The sequence below is a fragment of the Odontomachus brunneus genome, unplaced genomic scaffold (assembly GCF_010583005.1).
Source record: "Odontomachus brunneus isolate Ranch 3 - 2012 unplaced genomic scaffold, Obru_v1 Obru_scaffold_087, whole genome shotgun sequence".
Taxonomy (NCBI): Eukaryota; Metazoa; Arthropoda; class Insecta; order Hymenoptera; family Formicidae; genus Odontomachus; species Odontomachus brunneus.
This window is the reverse complement of record NW_022639537.1, coordinates 796771-815508: the sequence shown is the minus strand read 5'-3', so window position 1 is coordinate 815508 and position 18738 is coordinate 796771. Positions and strand designations below refer to the sequence as shown.

Below are 18738 nucleotides of genomic sequence, written 5' to 3'. Positions count from 1 at the left end.
GTTTCTTGGAAATAAATTGTAGATAATTATGCAAAGTATACAGTCGACTGATTAAATGTTGTAAAAGTTTCTCTCGATAAGTTTGATAACACATTTAGTTTCTAAGTTCTATGAAAATTTGATATGAATTTAATTAATATTAATATATATTAATATATATATATATATATATATATATATATATTATACGTATATGTGTATATATATACATAATTATTTAATGTAATTTAACGTAACTTAACATAACTTTATTTTACCATAATCTCGCAACCACTTATATTTAATTATGAGTTTATATAAACTTTTTTCTTTATTTTGACAAGAGGAATACGCTATAGCAGTTTGTCCAAGTATTTCGTAAACATTATATATTAGATGTACGAGTTCTATTTATTAACTAATGTCCTCTGTTTTATTCTTCTTTTAATTTGCAAGGCCATATTGATTTCTACTTAAACGGTGGTAAAACGCAACCTGGTTGCAAGAAAAACGAAACTTCGTATATACAATATTTACCAATACCTTTAAACAGTTAGTACAAATCAAATAATCGTTACTTAAAAAAAAAAAATAGTTGTGAGACACGTTATTAAAATTTTTAGTGATACAACAGGCGATATGCAGTCACGGACGTTCCTACGAATATTTCACAGAATCATTGCTGCTCGCGATTACACGCAATTGCACTTTTTGGGGACGTCGTTGGAACTTGACGTACAGACATTTGTTGCAAACAATCGTGAATCCGTGCGACAATGTCTGCACAGAAATGGGTATTCGAGCCGAGCTTTATGACGAACGCGGAACGTTTTACGTGGCTACCGACAGTAGCAGTCCGTTTTGTAGTAAATATTATTCATATAATAATAAAATTGTTCTTAAAGTTATACTAGTACTATACTACAGTAATTTTGTTACTTTTACAGTTAACAACACTAATATCATCGAGGAAGTAAGAATGCAATTGGAACAGGATCATTATGATGAAACCAAAGATTAAAAAGATTTGTAGTCACACCATTAATTAGACAAGTTATTATATTTGTAAATAAATGCACTTCAATTTTTCATCGTGTACAGTATACTTAAATAATCGATGTATTGATATATATACAGTTGAAAATTCTCACATAGTACAAATAATATTTACAATGTCTTCGTGTTTGTTTAAACGCGCATTTCTATTATCTCTGTGCGCTTGCAAACAGTCGCGATATTCGCTATTCCAAAAATCAATTACTTTCTTATGTATCAATTACTTTCTTTACTATATATATATAAGTGATTCTATTTTTCAATAAGTTAAAAAAAGAAAACCACAAGAAACGTAGTCTTAAACATGAGATACGATATATGTATACAGCGTGCTCGAAAAATATTCAAAATAATTTAAAAACGTATCAGTAATTTTGAAAAAGAAAACTGTAGAACTATAGGAAGATGTCATAGTTACTATGTATGGAAAATAAAAGTATACTAGCTATAAAGAGTCGATATAACCCCGTGCTAGCGAAATAGTTTCGATAAAATAATATCGCAATTATTCTGTAAGCATAACCCCAGGCCGTCGTTAGACTAAATAATTATGATCGTGTCACATTTATAAATTATGTATAAAATATCAAGACGGATTTATAAAACTTTTAATTTCTCTATTAAGGATCTGCAGGAGCCACACAAGAGCAGATCCTGATTTGATTTGAGAGGCCTCGTGCGGCGAAAACTTCCGTTCCATGTGTAATTGTATGTCCATATAGATACAGATACTAATGCATCGTTTGCGCGGAACGCAACAGCTGCAAGTTAATGCAGCTAAGCTACACTTTCCATAGTATTTGTAACTTGACATATTTTACCTTATAGATATTACATTTACTCAACAAATAATTTTTTATTTCTTCCTTGCATTAGTGCGAAAAGAGCTACAAAGTCCGATTTTACATTTAAACCCTTGAAAATTTGTAATAAATTAATATATAGGCTCATGCTGCACCACAAATTTTTAATGTTCATTCAATAATTTATTCGGTTCTTTTTTGACCTTTAAAAAAGAAAAGAAATCTATAGCATTCTGCAGACGTTTCTTCTGACTACAAATATCATAAATATAAGATGATTTTCTCCGTATTTTAATCAAAATTTGGGAAATTCCTTTGCCTATTTCGCAGCTCTCCGCGAGAGATCTTCACTATGACTCCTGCAAACCCTTAAGATACTTTAGTACTTGGTTCTTTTTTATTTATTACACGTATATATGAAAAAATACGTCGTTTATAGCAACGCAAAATCTCGGTGCAACTTTTCTGCGTTTTTCAAATATACTGTATATCTTTAACAAGAATGTATAGATATAAATTTCATAAAAAATATACCCGATATTGTATAAAGCTCAGAATCGAGCTTTCTCTTTCTTTCACATTCTCGGAGCGTTATAAATAAACTAATTGTAGCAAAACAAATAATGTAAATATAAAATATGCGCTAATAACAAGGACACGATTAAGAAACATCCGCGAAGTGTGTGTCTCCAATTTCGATGAAACTTGGCATATTTATAGAACAGCCAAAAATAAGAGACCCATATTTTTTATTGGCAATAACTGTTTTGTTGACGATTAAAGCTATTTTTTCTTAATGTAAAAGCCCATTTTATTTTTTATAAAAAACCGTACAATTTGTGTTTAAAAAGTCTTTTTTCTATCTCTAACGTTTACAGAGATAGCAAAAGTGGATGGGGGTGAAACTTTAAAGGATAGTTTCACTCCTTAAACTTGAGCCATTGCCGATAAAAAATGGATCGTTTATTTCTGGCTATTTTATAAATATGCCAAGTTTTATCGAAATCGGAGATACACACTTCGCGGATGTTCCTTGTAAAATAATTCCGCTTGCACGGAACATTTCAGTGACCATCTCGCATGTGATAGTATATAACTACTATTTGGTACTAATTCTCCAGTCGTTCTTCTACAATACCCGACTTGCGCGTGTAGAATAACCGTTACCGTCGGTCGCATGAAACGTTATTGGCACATTATAATACTCTTATCTAATTTTTAGCGAAGCCAAACAGAAGCTACTGCACGAGAAGACCTGCGCCATCACACATGCGGGATCCACGAGCATTAACGAGCATTACGCTGAATGTATTCGACGATACGGTATCTCGTTTAAACGTATCAATGAATGACTTGGACGTAAGTGGCAGGAAATATGCCGGTGCGGCCTCTGCACTCACCTATCCACCAGCCGTCCGCCTGCTTTTGATGGACGGTTATCAAATCGCCTGGATTGAGACTCAACTCGTCGTTCAGATTCGCAGAATATTGATAAATCGCACGACATTGCTCCGCACGCTCGGTCTTTACCGTCACCTCTGCACCATCGACGTCTTGATTATTGTTGTCTTCTGAATGGCTGCTAAACTCGTCGAAGTCGCTGAAGTCGTCCTCGTCCGGAGGATTCTCGGAATTGCCGTCACCAGCCGTACGATCGGCCCAGTCGCGTGTATCGGCATCTTGATCCTTCGTTAACTGCATCTCCAGTTCGTCATCGCCGTCCTGAATCTCAAAGGATTCGTTCTTTGCCCAAGAAGGAATCTGGAAACACAAAATGTCATGGAGTTTTCCATAATATTCCTTTTATCCTGCACTCATACGTTGAATGCAATATATCGAATTTTCAGCTTTCAATAGAGCGTGTGTACAATACTATATTAAAATAAAGCTCAGTATTAAATAGTCAAATTTTTCTCTAACTTCTCTATTTTCCAGTTAGGTAACATACTTTATTCAATACTCTCTCAGAGTAGTATTTTATACTTATTGATAGTTAATATATTCACATACTCAACATCATAAAATATATAGAACTTTGATTATTTCTTTTCGATAAATTATTTATCTTTTCGATAAATGGTCATACCTTAAGAACACTTTGCTGCAAGCCCTGCTTGTCTCTCGAGACCAAAATATGATCCGATAAGGGATGCTTAGCTCGTTTACTACCCTCAACTTCCGCAAGCGTACCGCTGACCTTGTATCTGGCCGCCTCCAAGTACAGCAACATCGAGCGCATCTGCAGGAAGAGATAACAATTAATGGTATAGTAATTGCAACTGACGATAGGTTATTAGTAATCAATTTAAAGTTGTATATATCGAAGACGAAGAAAACTTACATGATGTAATTTATCCGTCACATTTTGCGTGCTTTCATCTGCAGCGAATGCTGGTGTTTTGATGAAAGCCCGATGTAACGTCTCTAATCCTTCACGACCCCGCTTCTCCCTGTCTAAATCCTGCCTTATTAAATGCAACACCCTCACCAAAGACTGCTTTCGTCGTTCACGATTCATCGCTAGCGTGACGTGCTCGGCGTAAAAATCGGGCAGTAACTGTTCCGCGTTCGTCGCGTCGTTACTATCTATTCGGCGTATGAGATTTTTTAGGATTTCGATATCTTGCGGCACATTACAGCTGCGCACAGGTGTCTGCAGACGATCGGCACTCTGAAGATAAAAACGTCTTATAGTCAATTTAAATTCGTAATTTTTGCTTTTACAACATTCTTATTAATTACTGACAATAACGTCTGTCGGCTTCCAAAATTAAAATAAAAAACAGAAGTTCGCTTTACAAAACAACCTTCTAAGACAAATTAAATATATAAAATATAGAAACATTTACAAAATGGAAAGGAAATTTTCTTTCTAACAAGTGACACGTGTGCAAACTTTCGCGGAAAGACAACTGATTCGTCTCAACAAATCGCAAGATGAGTCATCATAAAGCGACATATTCAGTCTCAATACTTTCTTATAATCAATCTTCCATCATCGTATGCAATGCGCATTACCTGTTGCAGTCGCGGCGCAAGCGCTTGCAGATGTGCCAGATATACATTGGCCAAATCCTTCAAAGCACTCAGCCGCTCCTCTTCCAGCAACTCCATTTGCTTCGCACCCTTTCTGACGGTGCTCTCGTACTCCAGTCTGGCCCTCTCTGCTCTCACGCTCACCGTGTAAAACTCCGTGTCGGCCCTTCGCGACGAGTCCTCGGCCTTCCTCCGTCTAGTTTCCAGCTTGCTTGCTTCCTTCTCTGTCATGTGATGACTCGACGACTTGGTATTGTTATTCTGCTGACTTTGACTGATGGTCTGCAGCCGCGCCAAGTCCTGCAGCCTCTCGTTCTCACGGGCGCAAGCGAAACTGTGCTTCTTGCTCTTGGACGCGATCCCGCGCCACTCCTGAAGCGCCTTGGACGCTTTGTCCACCGAGTTCTCAATGGACTTCCTTGACCGGCCCTGAGCTTCAGCTACGCCCACCTGAAACAAACGCGTTCTTTCACTAATCACGATACCACAAAGCTTTGCTTCTTACCACTGCGAGAAATATTTTTCGCAGTGATAATCTTCGAGATATGTGTCGATATTTAACAAATATATTATTACTTGTCTACTACTCTCTGCGTCAAAATTTTTGCAAAGAGAAAGCTCAAAATCCGCCAAATTGAAATGTGCGTAAAAAAATGGTTTAAACATTATCTTATATGGGAAGTTATTAACCGAACATTTACAACTTGATATTTCCTCGTCGATTAAATATGCATGAAGATAAATCTTCAAGGAGATACATTGTATCGACTCTCACAAGATAGTAATTAACGACTGAATGGCAATAAAAGCTAAATTGCAGTTAATTGTATGTAAATTTTATGATGTAAGTTTTTTAATATTTACTTAAATAATATTTATAAGATATCTTTTATATATATATGTATACATATATATTATATGTATATATGTATGTGTATATATATATATATATATATATATATATATATATATATATATATATATATATGTATAATATATAATATTTTATTGAATAAAATTGAAGTTTTTCTAATTGCTTTTGCGTTGATCAATTGATACATACTATTACTGGTTAAATAAAGCAAAGGTCAAAAGACTCGCGCATTGTTAAATGCGGTTCTTATTAATCCAATTGTCGGCCACATAGATAAATCTTCGTTTCAAAGACATAACTTCATTAGTCGAGAGTGGTACTTCCTACTTTGACGCGATTTTTTACAGTGATCTCGCTTCAGACCACGCAGCGTTACGTAAGCACAATTGCGCGCCGAGTATGACGTCACTCTTTCCCTCAGAGTCCTCTCGCGCGCTTTTGCAATATGCGACGTGTAATTATCTGCCGTAAGTTACTCGGACTTACTCGGAGCGGTTTGGCGAGTTGCTCGCTGAGCGCGATGCCCCACACCCTGTGGGCTTCCGCGGCAGCCTCCATCTCTTCACCGACACACCTCCATGCCTCGTTCACACCTCCGCTACTATTACCACCTGCGTTACGAAAGACTTTCAGAAGACGATCTTTTATATGACCAGTGCCTAATATCTCATTGATATCGATACTATTGATTATGCAATTGAAGAAAAAGTGAAAAAGAATTCAATCTAGTACTTTAATTTTGTTACTGAATGTTTGTTTGTTTAAATTTTCGTACGCTAAAAATATTACTTGTAATGATTGAATCAGATATTTTTGTGACGGAACGATCAAAACTTGTGTGGAATATTAATCGATCGCGAGTAATATTCGCTAAAGAACGAATTCGCGAAGAAAGTAGGATCAAAATTTAACTTTCGGCTGTGCATAGAACTAAACGCACCAATGTGATAAACGGTATAAACATTCGCGCGATAGTAGGTCACTTATTAATAATATGATAATTACCTTGATCCTTGGTGCATGCCTTCGTTAGCTTACTACTGAGTTTACTGAGTCCTTTGGCGTAAGTAGCTTCCAACTCGGCCCTAAAATCACATTCTCGTATTATTTTTACGTTTCTGAAAATCGCTCGTGCGAGTAAACGATGACATAGACAGGCAAATATAATACCTTTCATGAATAATTGACGCCAGTTCCTTGCAAAAGTCGCCTCCCTGTTTGACGTATCTTCGCACGTCCTCGAAACCGCCTTGTCCTCCCTGCACGCGACAGAAGACTAAATTAGAATGTTGCGCAACGAGACGAGTAGACGCTGAGATTGGTTTATGTTTTACAATGTGTATGTTAGAAGAAACAAGAAAAAACAAGAACTATTACAGCGTCCCGCTATTCTTTCAACTTTTCCCCAGTAGGAGTTAAGTTAGCAAAGTAGGTTTAATTCTAATGATCCAATTTACTTCTATTTTGACTCTGATGATGTCAAAAATTTCCCTTTCCACTTTCTTTAGTGTTAAAATAGGAATAGTGTTCAAATAGTTCAGAATATCAAAATGAAATAATGAAGCTGAAAATAAGATCAAATTTTTGACTCAAGTAGATTAAATAGAATCAAAAGAGGTTGATATAGGCTTCAAAGTATCAAAATAGATGTTGAATGGAATAGTAAGACTACAAATAGGATTAAAATATTGACTCGGATTGTCACAACAATCTTAATGTTCGCGCTAATAAAAGGAGTAAGGTGTAAAGAGAATTTTTACGGAAGTATTGAACAGTAAATAAAGCGAATCAATAAAAATAGTATTATTTTAACGATTATATAATTAGATTTCGATTATGTATATTGATTAGTTAACGAAAAATTCGGTCAAAAGATTGACATCTCGTCTGGTTTCGATTCGTGTAAACAATTCGCACGCGATCTTAAATTGACGCGAAAAGCAGAACTAATCTTTTAATTCGTGCAACGATCGAATACGCGATATTAAAGCTGCAAAATCTTTTTCTCGTCTCGTTCAGTTCCACGCTTGAATACATTCAGCCCTCGAGGAAAACGCACGAAATAGCGGTAACCACGCATCGCGGCTCACCAGATGCAACACTCGCATTGAATTATACGATGGCTTCTTTCGTGCGGCCACACTAAAGCAACCCACGTTCCTTTGCTCCACATGTTCTTTGTTCATGCTCACGTGGAAGTGGAATTCGGTAAATAACAGATATAGTTTGCTGATGTGCAAGAATCTGTTACTACCATCTGTTACTAAGTTCTTGAAGTTTTAAGATAAGAAAGCGGAATTTCTCCCGACGATCGATTAATTTCGTATGAAAGACACAAAAAAGTGGGAAAAAATAGAATTAAAATAAAAATTTCGAGAATTAAATAAAAATTTTAATGGGAGAAATTACTTAAGAAATGTCATTAAATTTAAGGAGAATGACTTCAGAGGAGTATTAATGAAAGATAAAAATTAAAAATATAAATGCAATAAGACCGCGCTGTCTGTCAAACACAACTGTAATATGAAATTTCTTATAATGTTCGCCGCTTATTATCATGCTTATTAACATTTTTCTGTCATTATAGCAGGTAGGTTGCTTTAGTCGCAGTAGAAGGCCGGTGCATGTCATTATCCACTCATCCAGTCATTCGCCTCATTGCTGTTATGCGTTCGCTTAGCTTTCTCGTGTACTTGTTGCACGAGATTATCGCGAACGGTACTTATAAAGTTGCATAAACGGTACTAATCCAACCATATTTTGTTTACAAAGTACGCCGGTTATGCAAACGCGGCCGGTCGAATTGCAAGAAGTATTACTGATCTCTATAAAGAAATCCGCTTATACATATTTTGGAGTTAGCATTCCTACTCTTTTTGTCCCTTTAAGAAAATCATTCTACTGCATTGTTTCTCTTCCATTTTTAAATAAATAAAATATGATTCCAGTGATAAATTTCATAATAAATTTTGCATCTTGAGCTTAGCATTCTTATTCTTTTTATTTCATTCAAGAAGAATTCTATTGCACATACACACACATTCTTTCTCTCATTTTTAAAATAAATAAAATGTGATTCGAATAACAAATTTCATAATAAATTTCCGAGTTGTTTTAAATAAATAAATAAAATAAAATAAAAAACTGATTCTCTTAAAGAGAATACTTCAATCGAATACTTTGCGTCTCAGAATTATCGAATTTTAACATTTTAAGCTATACATTTTATTTCTCAACAAAGTTTTTTTCAAATTTGGTATATGGAAGATTTCAAGTCTCTGATTACAATTTTGAGATGAAAAAGTAAAAATTCGAAATGTGTATGTGGTGGATCCAATATAGCGACCATAAGTTTTGAAAATTAACAATCTGGTTTTTAACATTATACATTCATTATAATAACAATATCTCCTCGATATGAATATTTGCGTTTTTGATAAAACAACTTGCAGTAAATATTATCAATATTATAATAATTATAATATAATAATTATAGTTTTTTATAATAGTTTATTGTAAAAAATAGGGCTTACAGGAAATTTAAAAAAAAAGTGTAAAATACTGTTGTTCTTAATAAATTAATATGTTAATATTTCAATGTGTCGATTTTTAATAGTTAATCCAAAAATGATTTTTTGTCAGAAAAAAGTATTTTTCTCTTACTTTTTTTTGTTTGCTTATAATAATCTAATAATTCAACATTAAAATTATTTTTTATTTATTTTTAGTTCTTACGTTTATAAAGATGTATAGTAATAATATAATCGACTTTGTCTCGACAAAGCATATTCGTAGTGTATTCATTGAATACTTCGAGAAACGCTCAGCCTTTAGGTGACAAATGAACCACGGAGCGGTGTTATTGTTCCCGTTTAGTTTTTTTGTTTCGCCATAAAAGCAACGTGAAAGTCGGCATCGCAAACCCGTAAAATTAGCAATTAGGTACAACAACGTTAAAAGGCGGCGGACCCGGTTAGTCTGGTGGTAATTAGGCTCACAAAATTTTGATGAAAGTATCGTCATCGCGAAAGCAGAATAACTGTCGACTATCCCGCTCCATGACTGGCATGTGGAAAATCCAAAATGCGCAGACAAAACGCGCGAGTGTTATTTCGTTTCGACCACGCCAAGTTACCAAACTCTTTTGTATTTTAATGCGGCCGCGCCTATCCGACAGCGTTTCGATTACTTCGCCGACGAAACTCGGAGAAAGGAAGCTTCTTTTCTATCAAGACTCATCCCAGACAGCGGACGAAATGATAAAATCGCGAGATACCAGTTATAATGGAAAGAGGCTTTTGTCCATTTGCGGCTGAAACGTTCCCGCGACTATCGGATGACGGTCTTTCTTTTTTGTTAGCGGATTGTTCGTTGACTGGCGCTTGATACAAATTAAAGTTTAATCGCTACCCGAGGCGATAGTAGGTGAAAGTGAGTATCAAATAGTCGGGTCTCAAAAGAAGGCCGAGAGAGCCGCACGGTAATTAATACAGTCCAGATGAGGACGAGCGAATTACGCGAATTTGCTGTGAGATAAAAACCAAAGGCGAGGAAGAAGTCAAAGAGAAGTGATAACGATAATACGGTGCTTCATTAGATCGACTACGCGGCGAATATAATCAACGGTATCGTGCACGTCGCGCACTATACAGACCGAAAAACATGAATCGTTATGTTCTAGGAGGTACATAGTCACAAATTTCGGGAAATTGAGTTTTTAGCGGATTTCCCATCTACAAGCAAAAACACCAGCTTCTTTTTGAAACACTGGTTTTGCAAAGAAAAAACAAAGAAATGTAAAATATTGTATTTTAAAAAGAACATAGTTCTTACAAACCTACTGTAATAAAAAACGACAAGTTTATACATTTTAATCGTGATCATATAAGTCTCGTTTTATGTAAACATCTCCTTCCATCTACATCATTCCTTTCTTACTTCCAGTTTTATATCAGTCCAATTTAGGTTTGATATATATTAATTATATATAAATTTATATATACAATTATATACAAATTATATATAAATTTATAGTATATTTTTATAATTATAAAATTATATATAAATTTATAGTTATATTTATTTTCTTTATATTTACCTCTTATGAGATGACAAATATATCCAAATATACCAAAATGAAAGAGAGAGAGAAGAATAATAAAAATATAATTATTCTAAAAAAAGCTGAAAAGTCTATCACTTTAGAAAATTCACTACATTAACTGGTGAGCATAAAAATCATTTTCAATTGTCAATTTTCACAGACAATGTAATTAAGATTCCTTTATTTGTCAAAAAAATTAATCTCTGTTGATTTCAGCAATACAGAATTTTCAGACATTTTTTGTGTTTTTTTCAAAATTAGTGTAGATGGACAAAGTATCCCTTTTAGAATATGGCAATCCAGGTAGAATTTACCGTTGATCGTGAATTTGTTATTTGCGAATTTGTAATTGTGAGAGCGATTCACACTCGTTGCCTTCCTATGAAGTTAGTGGAGCGTGACGTATTAAATGTGATTGGCGATTGTCAGTGGAGTGATTTCCGTGTTAGTCTTTTGCATCGATAATAGATCGTGTATGCACGTGGATCGCATGTCTTGCGAATCGTGAGAAATGCACGTGGATCCATCCACGATTTGCAAATTTGAACGAGGACATTGATGTCATTTCATGATGTAAAAAGGAAAAGTACGTTTTGTGTTTCCTTAAATTAATTTCAAAATATAAATCACACAACAAATGTCATATATTCTGTTAACGTCAGCTATTAATACCTACTAATAACTTATTATTAATAGGTATTAAAAATTAATACCTATTAATAACTTATTCGTCGAATTAATAACTTATTCGTAAATTCATGCTGCATAATATTCATTTTCTCATATTTATACTGAGAGAAAAAATTACGTAAGAAATAAAAAATTTTACTTGTGTGGGATAGAGGTACTATAATAACTATTTATTAATTTAAAATATTTTTCAAATAAGAAAATATATATTTTCTTCAAACTTTAGCCTTTGAAAGTAATTGTTTATTTTATCTAAATAAAAGAATTTAAATTTATATATATTATAGATAAATATATTATTAGTATCTACGGAATAAATATTCTTTTATTTTTTAGATATTTCCTTTTTCAGTGTAAGTTTAAAATTTATTCAAAATATATTCTGAATCTTAGTAAGTTTAGTATTTAAAAATCAAGAACATCGAATTAAAAAAAACTCGATTTGCTTTACCTCACAGAGCCGAAACAACTTCTTCTCTGATAAAGTTTTACATTATTTTTGTAAAGAGAATAAAAATCTTTCTTTTGAGTACATGATAATATGAACTTTCCTCAAATTTAAGATAAATATATTTTAAGACATATATGAAGAAAATATCCTTTATTGAAGATATCAGTTACTAAAAAGAAAAAAGGCAAATTAAGTAGTCGCTTTTCTTAGCAGTAGAATAATCTTTTTCTGCGTATGGTAACCGAGATTCAACGGCTTTCAATAATCTATGTAAAGATGAACGCGAAACAAATCCTTTGCTCACGTCACGATCCCTCATATTTCTGTAAACTGTAGTATGTATCACATTGCAACGTGCTATTCGTTGTTTTACATAATGCGCCAATTTCTCGCATTCGCGGAGATATTTCTAGGTGGGTAGAGGCTGGTTACATTGCCGCGGACACGACATTTGATCATCGTGCGTAATCAGATTACGTAATATCGGAATGCAGCATGATACTGGCCGACTATGATATTACATTTCCGTCATCCGCATGTCTACGTACACTCACGACTACGGCACGTAAGCGTTACGTAAGACGCTAAAAAGTCGCGTCAACGAAGTCGTAGAATGAACCGCGAATAAAGTTCAGATTTCCATTACGACACCTCCCCTGGCTTCACGGCTTTTGCGACTAATCAATATGATGCTTATACGTCTGTATCGACTCTCGTCGAGCTTGCAGACGACGCGACGAGCATCTTCGAACGTTGTAATTTCGACAGTCTCTTATGTTATAACTACACTAGGAGAAAAAGTATCTAAAAAACAAGAAATATTTATTTATAATTACGAAAACTTTATTGGCTTAGATTTAAATAAATATATTTAAAAACCTAAATTCTTTTAAATAAATAGAATAAACAACTGCTTCCATGAAAAGCTAAGATTTTAAGAAAATATTTGAAAAATATTTTATACTAGCTTAAACTAGCTAGCGTAGCCCGGGTTTTTTATATCTAGAACATCTAAATTTAAACTTACTATCGTTGATCGTAGTAAGAGTGATCCAACCAACATACGTTCCGAAAAAAATTAAAATGAAAATTTGATATTTAATTTAAAAAATATAAATAGCACTGAAGTCATTTTCACAATCGTTTAAAAAGTCAGAAGTAATCAATTTTCTTCTCTTTTTAAGGGTTTTCATTGATAAACTTAATCTTAAAAAAAATAAATAAAAAATAGCATAACTAATAAAAAATAAAAGTTGTTTTTTAATTAATTGTTGCATCATTCTTGCATAACTATAACCAATTATCACAAAGTATTAAAAGGATGAAATCAAGGAGAGAGAGAAAGGGGCTATCATTTTATGATAGTCTACAGTGTGTTCCTAGAAAATAACTATGCAAAATTTAGTCCAAATCGACCAAAAGATTTAGGAGTTAATAGAGAACACACAACAGACATTCTATTTTATACATATGTGTACGTGGATATGTGTGTGTGTATATATCTATAGATATATATATCTATAGATATATATATCTATAGATATATAGATATATATCTATAGATATATAGATATATATATCTATATATAAATAGATAAATTAGTATAAGTAAATATTATAGTACCCACCGCGCGAATAAATATTTTTTACTCGTATTTCTCTCTCTCTCTCTCTCTCTCTCTCTCTCTCTCTCTCTCTCTCTCTCTCTCTCTCAGTACTTTTAAATTAAAAAGAACCTTCATGCCAAATTTATAGATTTATCAATTTATTAATTCTTATTATATGGATCGTAATCATGACGGCAGCCGAATATCGCACGAAAAACAACGTATCGCAAACCTAATGACCAACCGGTTTTATTTGTCGGGACTCACGCTCGATTTCAAGCCGCCGCAGCTGCGTTTCGCAAAACGCTTGTCTGACTAGCATTATCACTTCGCCGCTTTATGAATTTATTCTATCGTGACGTGATATACGTTCATGATATAATAAGTATCGCGCAGAATAATGCGAATTCGCGTTTAATTTCACCGAACACGCTTCTACCGTCGAGACGCGATGACAAATGCGTCATTTCGAACGATTATTATCGAAAAATCGATAATGCCGATAACATATACGCAATAGTATCCAAACTTGATGTGTTGCGTCGATGAGTATCGTACAAAATATACGGAGATCATTTTGCGATATACTAATTTACTGAAGGAATCACAGCATGTATTTATTTCTTAATATTCATAGCAAGATGGATGGAATATTATACATGCAAGGAATAAATCATCTGTCTTTAAAAGAGTTTGAATAACTTTGACATGTTAATTGACATCGATTCGCTTTTGAAATTGCTCGAGCGGAGACGAAATCATCGCGAAACTTCGCAAGTCCATTTGAAAATGCGCAATAAACATTTAACGTGGATGAAAAGAGGAGAGTTTTCGTTAAAAATGCGGTAAAAAACGATAAAAGCTACTTGTAGTTGTAAAGCTATCGGTTATGCGGGGCACGAAAGTCTCGCGCTATGTATTAAGATCAACAATTAACTCTGGTTCCGCAACGTTCCTCTTGGAACGTCACGCTAGATTTATAACGCCATCATAAAAGGAAAAAAAGGAAAGAAAAAGAACGATCAGGTATAATAATCGATATAGTGCGTCAATTGTGTAAAATAAAGAATCAATGTTGCACATAGAAAAATATCATTCCACTCTGCTGAGAAAAACGGTTACTTAATCTACTTTTCTTCTTTTAAATAATGACTATTTTCAACAAAGAATATTTTCTTGATAATAATCTTAAAATATACTTATTACAAATTTCAAAAACGCTCACATATTAATCGCGTACTCGAAAGAAAAATTTGTTCTTTTTAATATCACAAAATTTTATTGATGAGAAGGTTGGTTCAACTTTATGTAAGTAAACAAACCGAATCTTTGTTTCAATTTAATATTCTTGATTAAAATGTTAAACTTACCAGAATTCAGAAATACATTTTAAATAAATTTAATTTGTGTAATAAACTAATAATACAATGTAAAAATTTTTGTACTTCGGGTGGGACACCTAAAATGGATATGGTCTATTTGTAACAGCAACTAACAAAGTAACGGAGCAACTTTCTACGGACTCGGTCTGAATTCTACCGAAAGTGGACTTGCCGCGTTTCCATTCTCAGGTCTGCTTCTGCGAGTGTTAACGTAATATCGCGATCGCGCCCTGATCACATGGTGAATGTTTAGTCGGCTTTATCGTGTCTCGCTCGAGTGACGACGGAGACGGCTACTGGTCTGCTTGTCCATCTGACCGGCTAAAGAAGATTTCTAATTCGATTATATCCCGTGTCCGGGACATGTCGCGTAATTTTTGACTGTGTCGAAAAATCGCCATCGCTGAGGACTGCGACGTCCGTCGCGTTAAAGACCTGGAACCATGTCGGAGTCTGTTGAATTAATGACGAATTTATGCAAACGCGACGGCGCGTTTCTACGAGTCGCGCGACGCGGCGAAAGTTGAAATCCCACTCGCGAATTAATAAAATGTCACGAAAATAGACTGAGTCGCTGGTTCACCTAGAAGCCGCCGCCTCAAGTGCTCTTTTCACGTTTCAGTGACTTATTCAGGATAATGGATCACGCGACCCGCCGAATTCGCTTCGGTAGCGTTCTCCTTTCGCTGTAAAACATGTTTACGTATCGGGTTGACGACGATACGATAAAATGTGCATAATCAATGGCAACGGTTTGGACGGCAGACTCATCTTTCCACTACATAAATGATCTGGCCAGATCTCTCATTCATTAACGACAGTATGTAATCCTGCAGAATGCGAGCGTGATGAAATACATATGCGAATAAATGTATATAAAGAAAATATAGTAAAAATTACTATAGAATTTTATAATCGAAGATTTTGCTATAATTCACTCTATCCTTTCATATGTTCTATTTATATTTCAGGAACTGAAAGGTGATATTAAACATTTGTTATGTTTCTGGCAAAATTTACTATTTTTCTTAGCAAAGTAGACTTTACGGCAATCTATCCTTCCACTACTAAGAACATAATAAAATTGAAAAGATTTTATATACGAAAAAACTACAATATTTTTCCCATGTATCAAGTTAAATTACATATATCTATAAAGAACTTTCGCTTCTTCTTCTCTTTCCTTGAAAATTTCGCTTTGTTAAATTTCTTTAAAAAGGAAAGAGGAGAAAGAGAGAAGAGATTGCTTTTTTTCTTTCTTATCCTCACTTGGGTACACAAAAAGAATTTTACAAATAAAAATTACTACAAAATTTTGTAACTAAGGAACAGATCAATATTCTGCAATAATTTAGGAACCTTTTGTTTCATACATACTACATTTATATTTTAGAGAGAGAGAGAGAGGAACTGTTATCTTCTACGTGTCTTCTATCCATTTCTACACACGCTTAACCTTTTCAAACATACATTATTCCTTGCATTAAAAATATTTGGCAATACCTTATCTAGGGGTTTTTTGAGTTGTTGAATTCAAATATATGCAATCAAAATTTTTTTATTCAAGATTTTAAATCAAACATTCAGATTCTGAAATTCAAAATACTTTTTGCAAAATAATTTTGAAAGGAACATAATGATGTATATGGATTTTTTGTAAAAAAGATTAATAATAACTTTCTTACATTTTTTTACGAAAAAATTATTAATAACAAAAAAAACAGCCGAGAATCATATCAAGAGATCATATGATACTGAAAAGTACTATACAATGTACTGAGTATGAAAAAAAATTGTGTGTAATGGTTTTTACGAAAGGTTCATGGAAACTACGTTTTTTTTTTAAATCAGGTAATTTTGATTATTTGTTTATTTGTAGAACTTGTGCAATTAACAATTAATGATTTTAGATATTTTTCTTACATTTTCTAATGTTCTACAAATCCTATAGAATAGGAAAAATTCATACATTTTGTTAAAAAGTCCTCAAAAAATTTCAAAAACTGAAAAGAAAAAGATAAAACGCTCAGCGTCCTATCATGCCGCAAAGGATTAACATCTTTGTATTACAGAATTGTGAAATCTTTAAAAAAATTTCTGGTTTTTATTAATCAGTTCAGTTGCATCTTAAGGAAGACAGCGATCCCCTGATATAATTCTTTTACTTTATTTATTTGTACAATTTATACAAGGAGTGCTATCTATTCTGTAAGACTGGAATCCTTTTTTTAATACCCTATATATATCGAAATTCTTTTGTATAAATAGTATAAACAATTGATTTCATGAAAAATGACAATGTGTGTATGTGTTTGTGTGCGTGTGTATGCTTTGAGAAAATATATTTTCTCATCTGAAAGAAATTTTTTCTGAATATAAAAATATGTATATTAGTACAGGTAAATATATTATTAGTACCTATCGAAAAAAACATTTCGTTTTTTGTTTTTTAAATATTTTTCTTCTCAGTGTACGGACATTATTATGTATATTATTACTTGTATATTATTACTTTATGCATATTATTATTTGTTATTCATAGATAACAGTCGAAATGAAATAAACCAGCATGTTATACGGATTTGGATGGTGCACGTCTGAAAGGTTAATTAATACGTCTATTGCGGCACGTCAATGACGACAACAAGGAGCGGGCGTGTACTTGCAACAGGTGGTTTATTTCCATTCGCCTCGCCGCAATAGGCAGGTGCACGGCAGTCAATGACCAGTCGATGACCATTGAACTTACGTTAGTTACAGTGTGGACATATATAAAGTGATCTATTTTTCAAATGTTACAACATGACACTCTTTTGGCTATTGATTCTCGTTCAATCACAGCAAAACTAAAGACTTCGTTCGTAGCTATCTATCATTCACGAATACCTCTGATTACAACAATTTTTTAATAATATTACTTTTGACGGATTAAAAATTTAGATGTTCACTTTGGTGCGAGTTTTAATCAGTGTTGATTTATTTTTTCTTTTGCCTTCTTGATCTTCTCTCGAGTTATAAATCCTATTATTCACCGATGAATTTATCTTATTCGAAACACCAATAAAAGGCCGGCTGAAATTTATACACGACACGATTATAAAGCCAGCCACGCTCGCATTAATTCAAACGTGGCGCGGCCGCTTAATGCGGATGACTCTCCTCACTTCCTCGCTACGTTAATGCGAGACAACGCGTGCGAATTTCCGAATGGGACTTCCCTTTTATCTCACCGTATCAGGGAACTCATCTATGTTTATCGTTAAACAAAGAAACTTTCATCGCCACAGGCACTCGTCTGTATACTGCGGTCATTAACACGTTAATCTCATCGTTCCTCTGTTGTCGATTCGATATTAAATTCCAAAACAATACTCGATAAAGCAGACACGCACGAGTCATTGAAAATTGAAAAATATTTGTTAATTCATTTAGTGATACGAATGGAACGTATCATCTGCAAGATTTCTCTCTAAATTTTTTGGAATGAAAAGTGCCAGTATTTTCACTCGAGAAGACAAGAAAAATACTGCCAGTCGAGATCACCAGAGAGAATGTTTCACTCAAGGTTAAAGTGGATTTTCCATATAAGCGGTTGTTTCAATCAATTAAAATGAATATGTTCTCTTGAGGAGGAAATACATCAGATTCATTCTTCGATTTTGAGTGAAAGTATTCTCTCGACGACTCAGAGTGGAGAATTCATCCATAAGAATGAAAAATCGCTCGAAATTGAGTCGGCTATTACTGTACTTCTCA

The 18738-nt window shown here is 33.8% G+C and overlaps 2 protein-coding genes across 3 annotated transcripts in view; one reads left to right on the top strand and one right to left on the bottom strand.

The window, feature by feature from the left end:
- LOC116848042 (phospholipase A1-like) overlaps window positions 1-1068 on the top strand; it is a 4264-nt gene extending 3196 nt beyond the window's left edge. Inside the window, exons 4-6 of the mRNA XM_032823767.1 lie at window positions 436-531; window positions 603-845; window positions 927-1068. Coding sequence (XP_032679658.1) covers window positions 436-531; window positions 603-845; window positions 927-1000 — 413 coding nt within the window. The 3' untranslated portion in view covers window positions 1001-1068. The remainder of the gene's footprint in view (window positions 1-435; window positions 532-602; window positions 846-926) is intronic.
- LOC116848041 overlaps window positions 997-18738 on the bottom strand; it is a 37118-nt gene continuing 19376 nt past the window's right edge. For both annotated transcript variants that reach the window (XM_032823765.1, XM_032823764.1), the window contains exons 4-10: window positions 6919-7007; window positions 6754-6833; window positions 6235-6359; window positions 4857-5324; window positions 4180-4509; window positions 3925-4077; window positions 997-3599 (exon numbers count right to left, since the gene is read on the bottom strand). In XM_032823765.1, coding sequence (XP_032679656.1) covers window positions 3180-3599; window positions 3925-4077; window positions 4180-4509; window positions 4857-5324; window positions 6235-6359; window positions 6754-6833; window positions 6919-7007 — 1665 coding nt within the window. In that variant the 3' untranslated portion in view covers window positions 997-3179. The remainder of the gene's footprint in view (window positions 3600-3924; window positions 4078-4179; window positions 4510-4856; window positions 5325-6234; window positions 6360-6753; window positions 6834-6918; window positions 7008-18738) is intronic.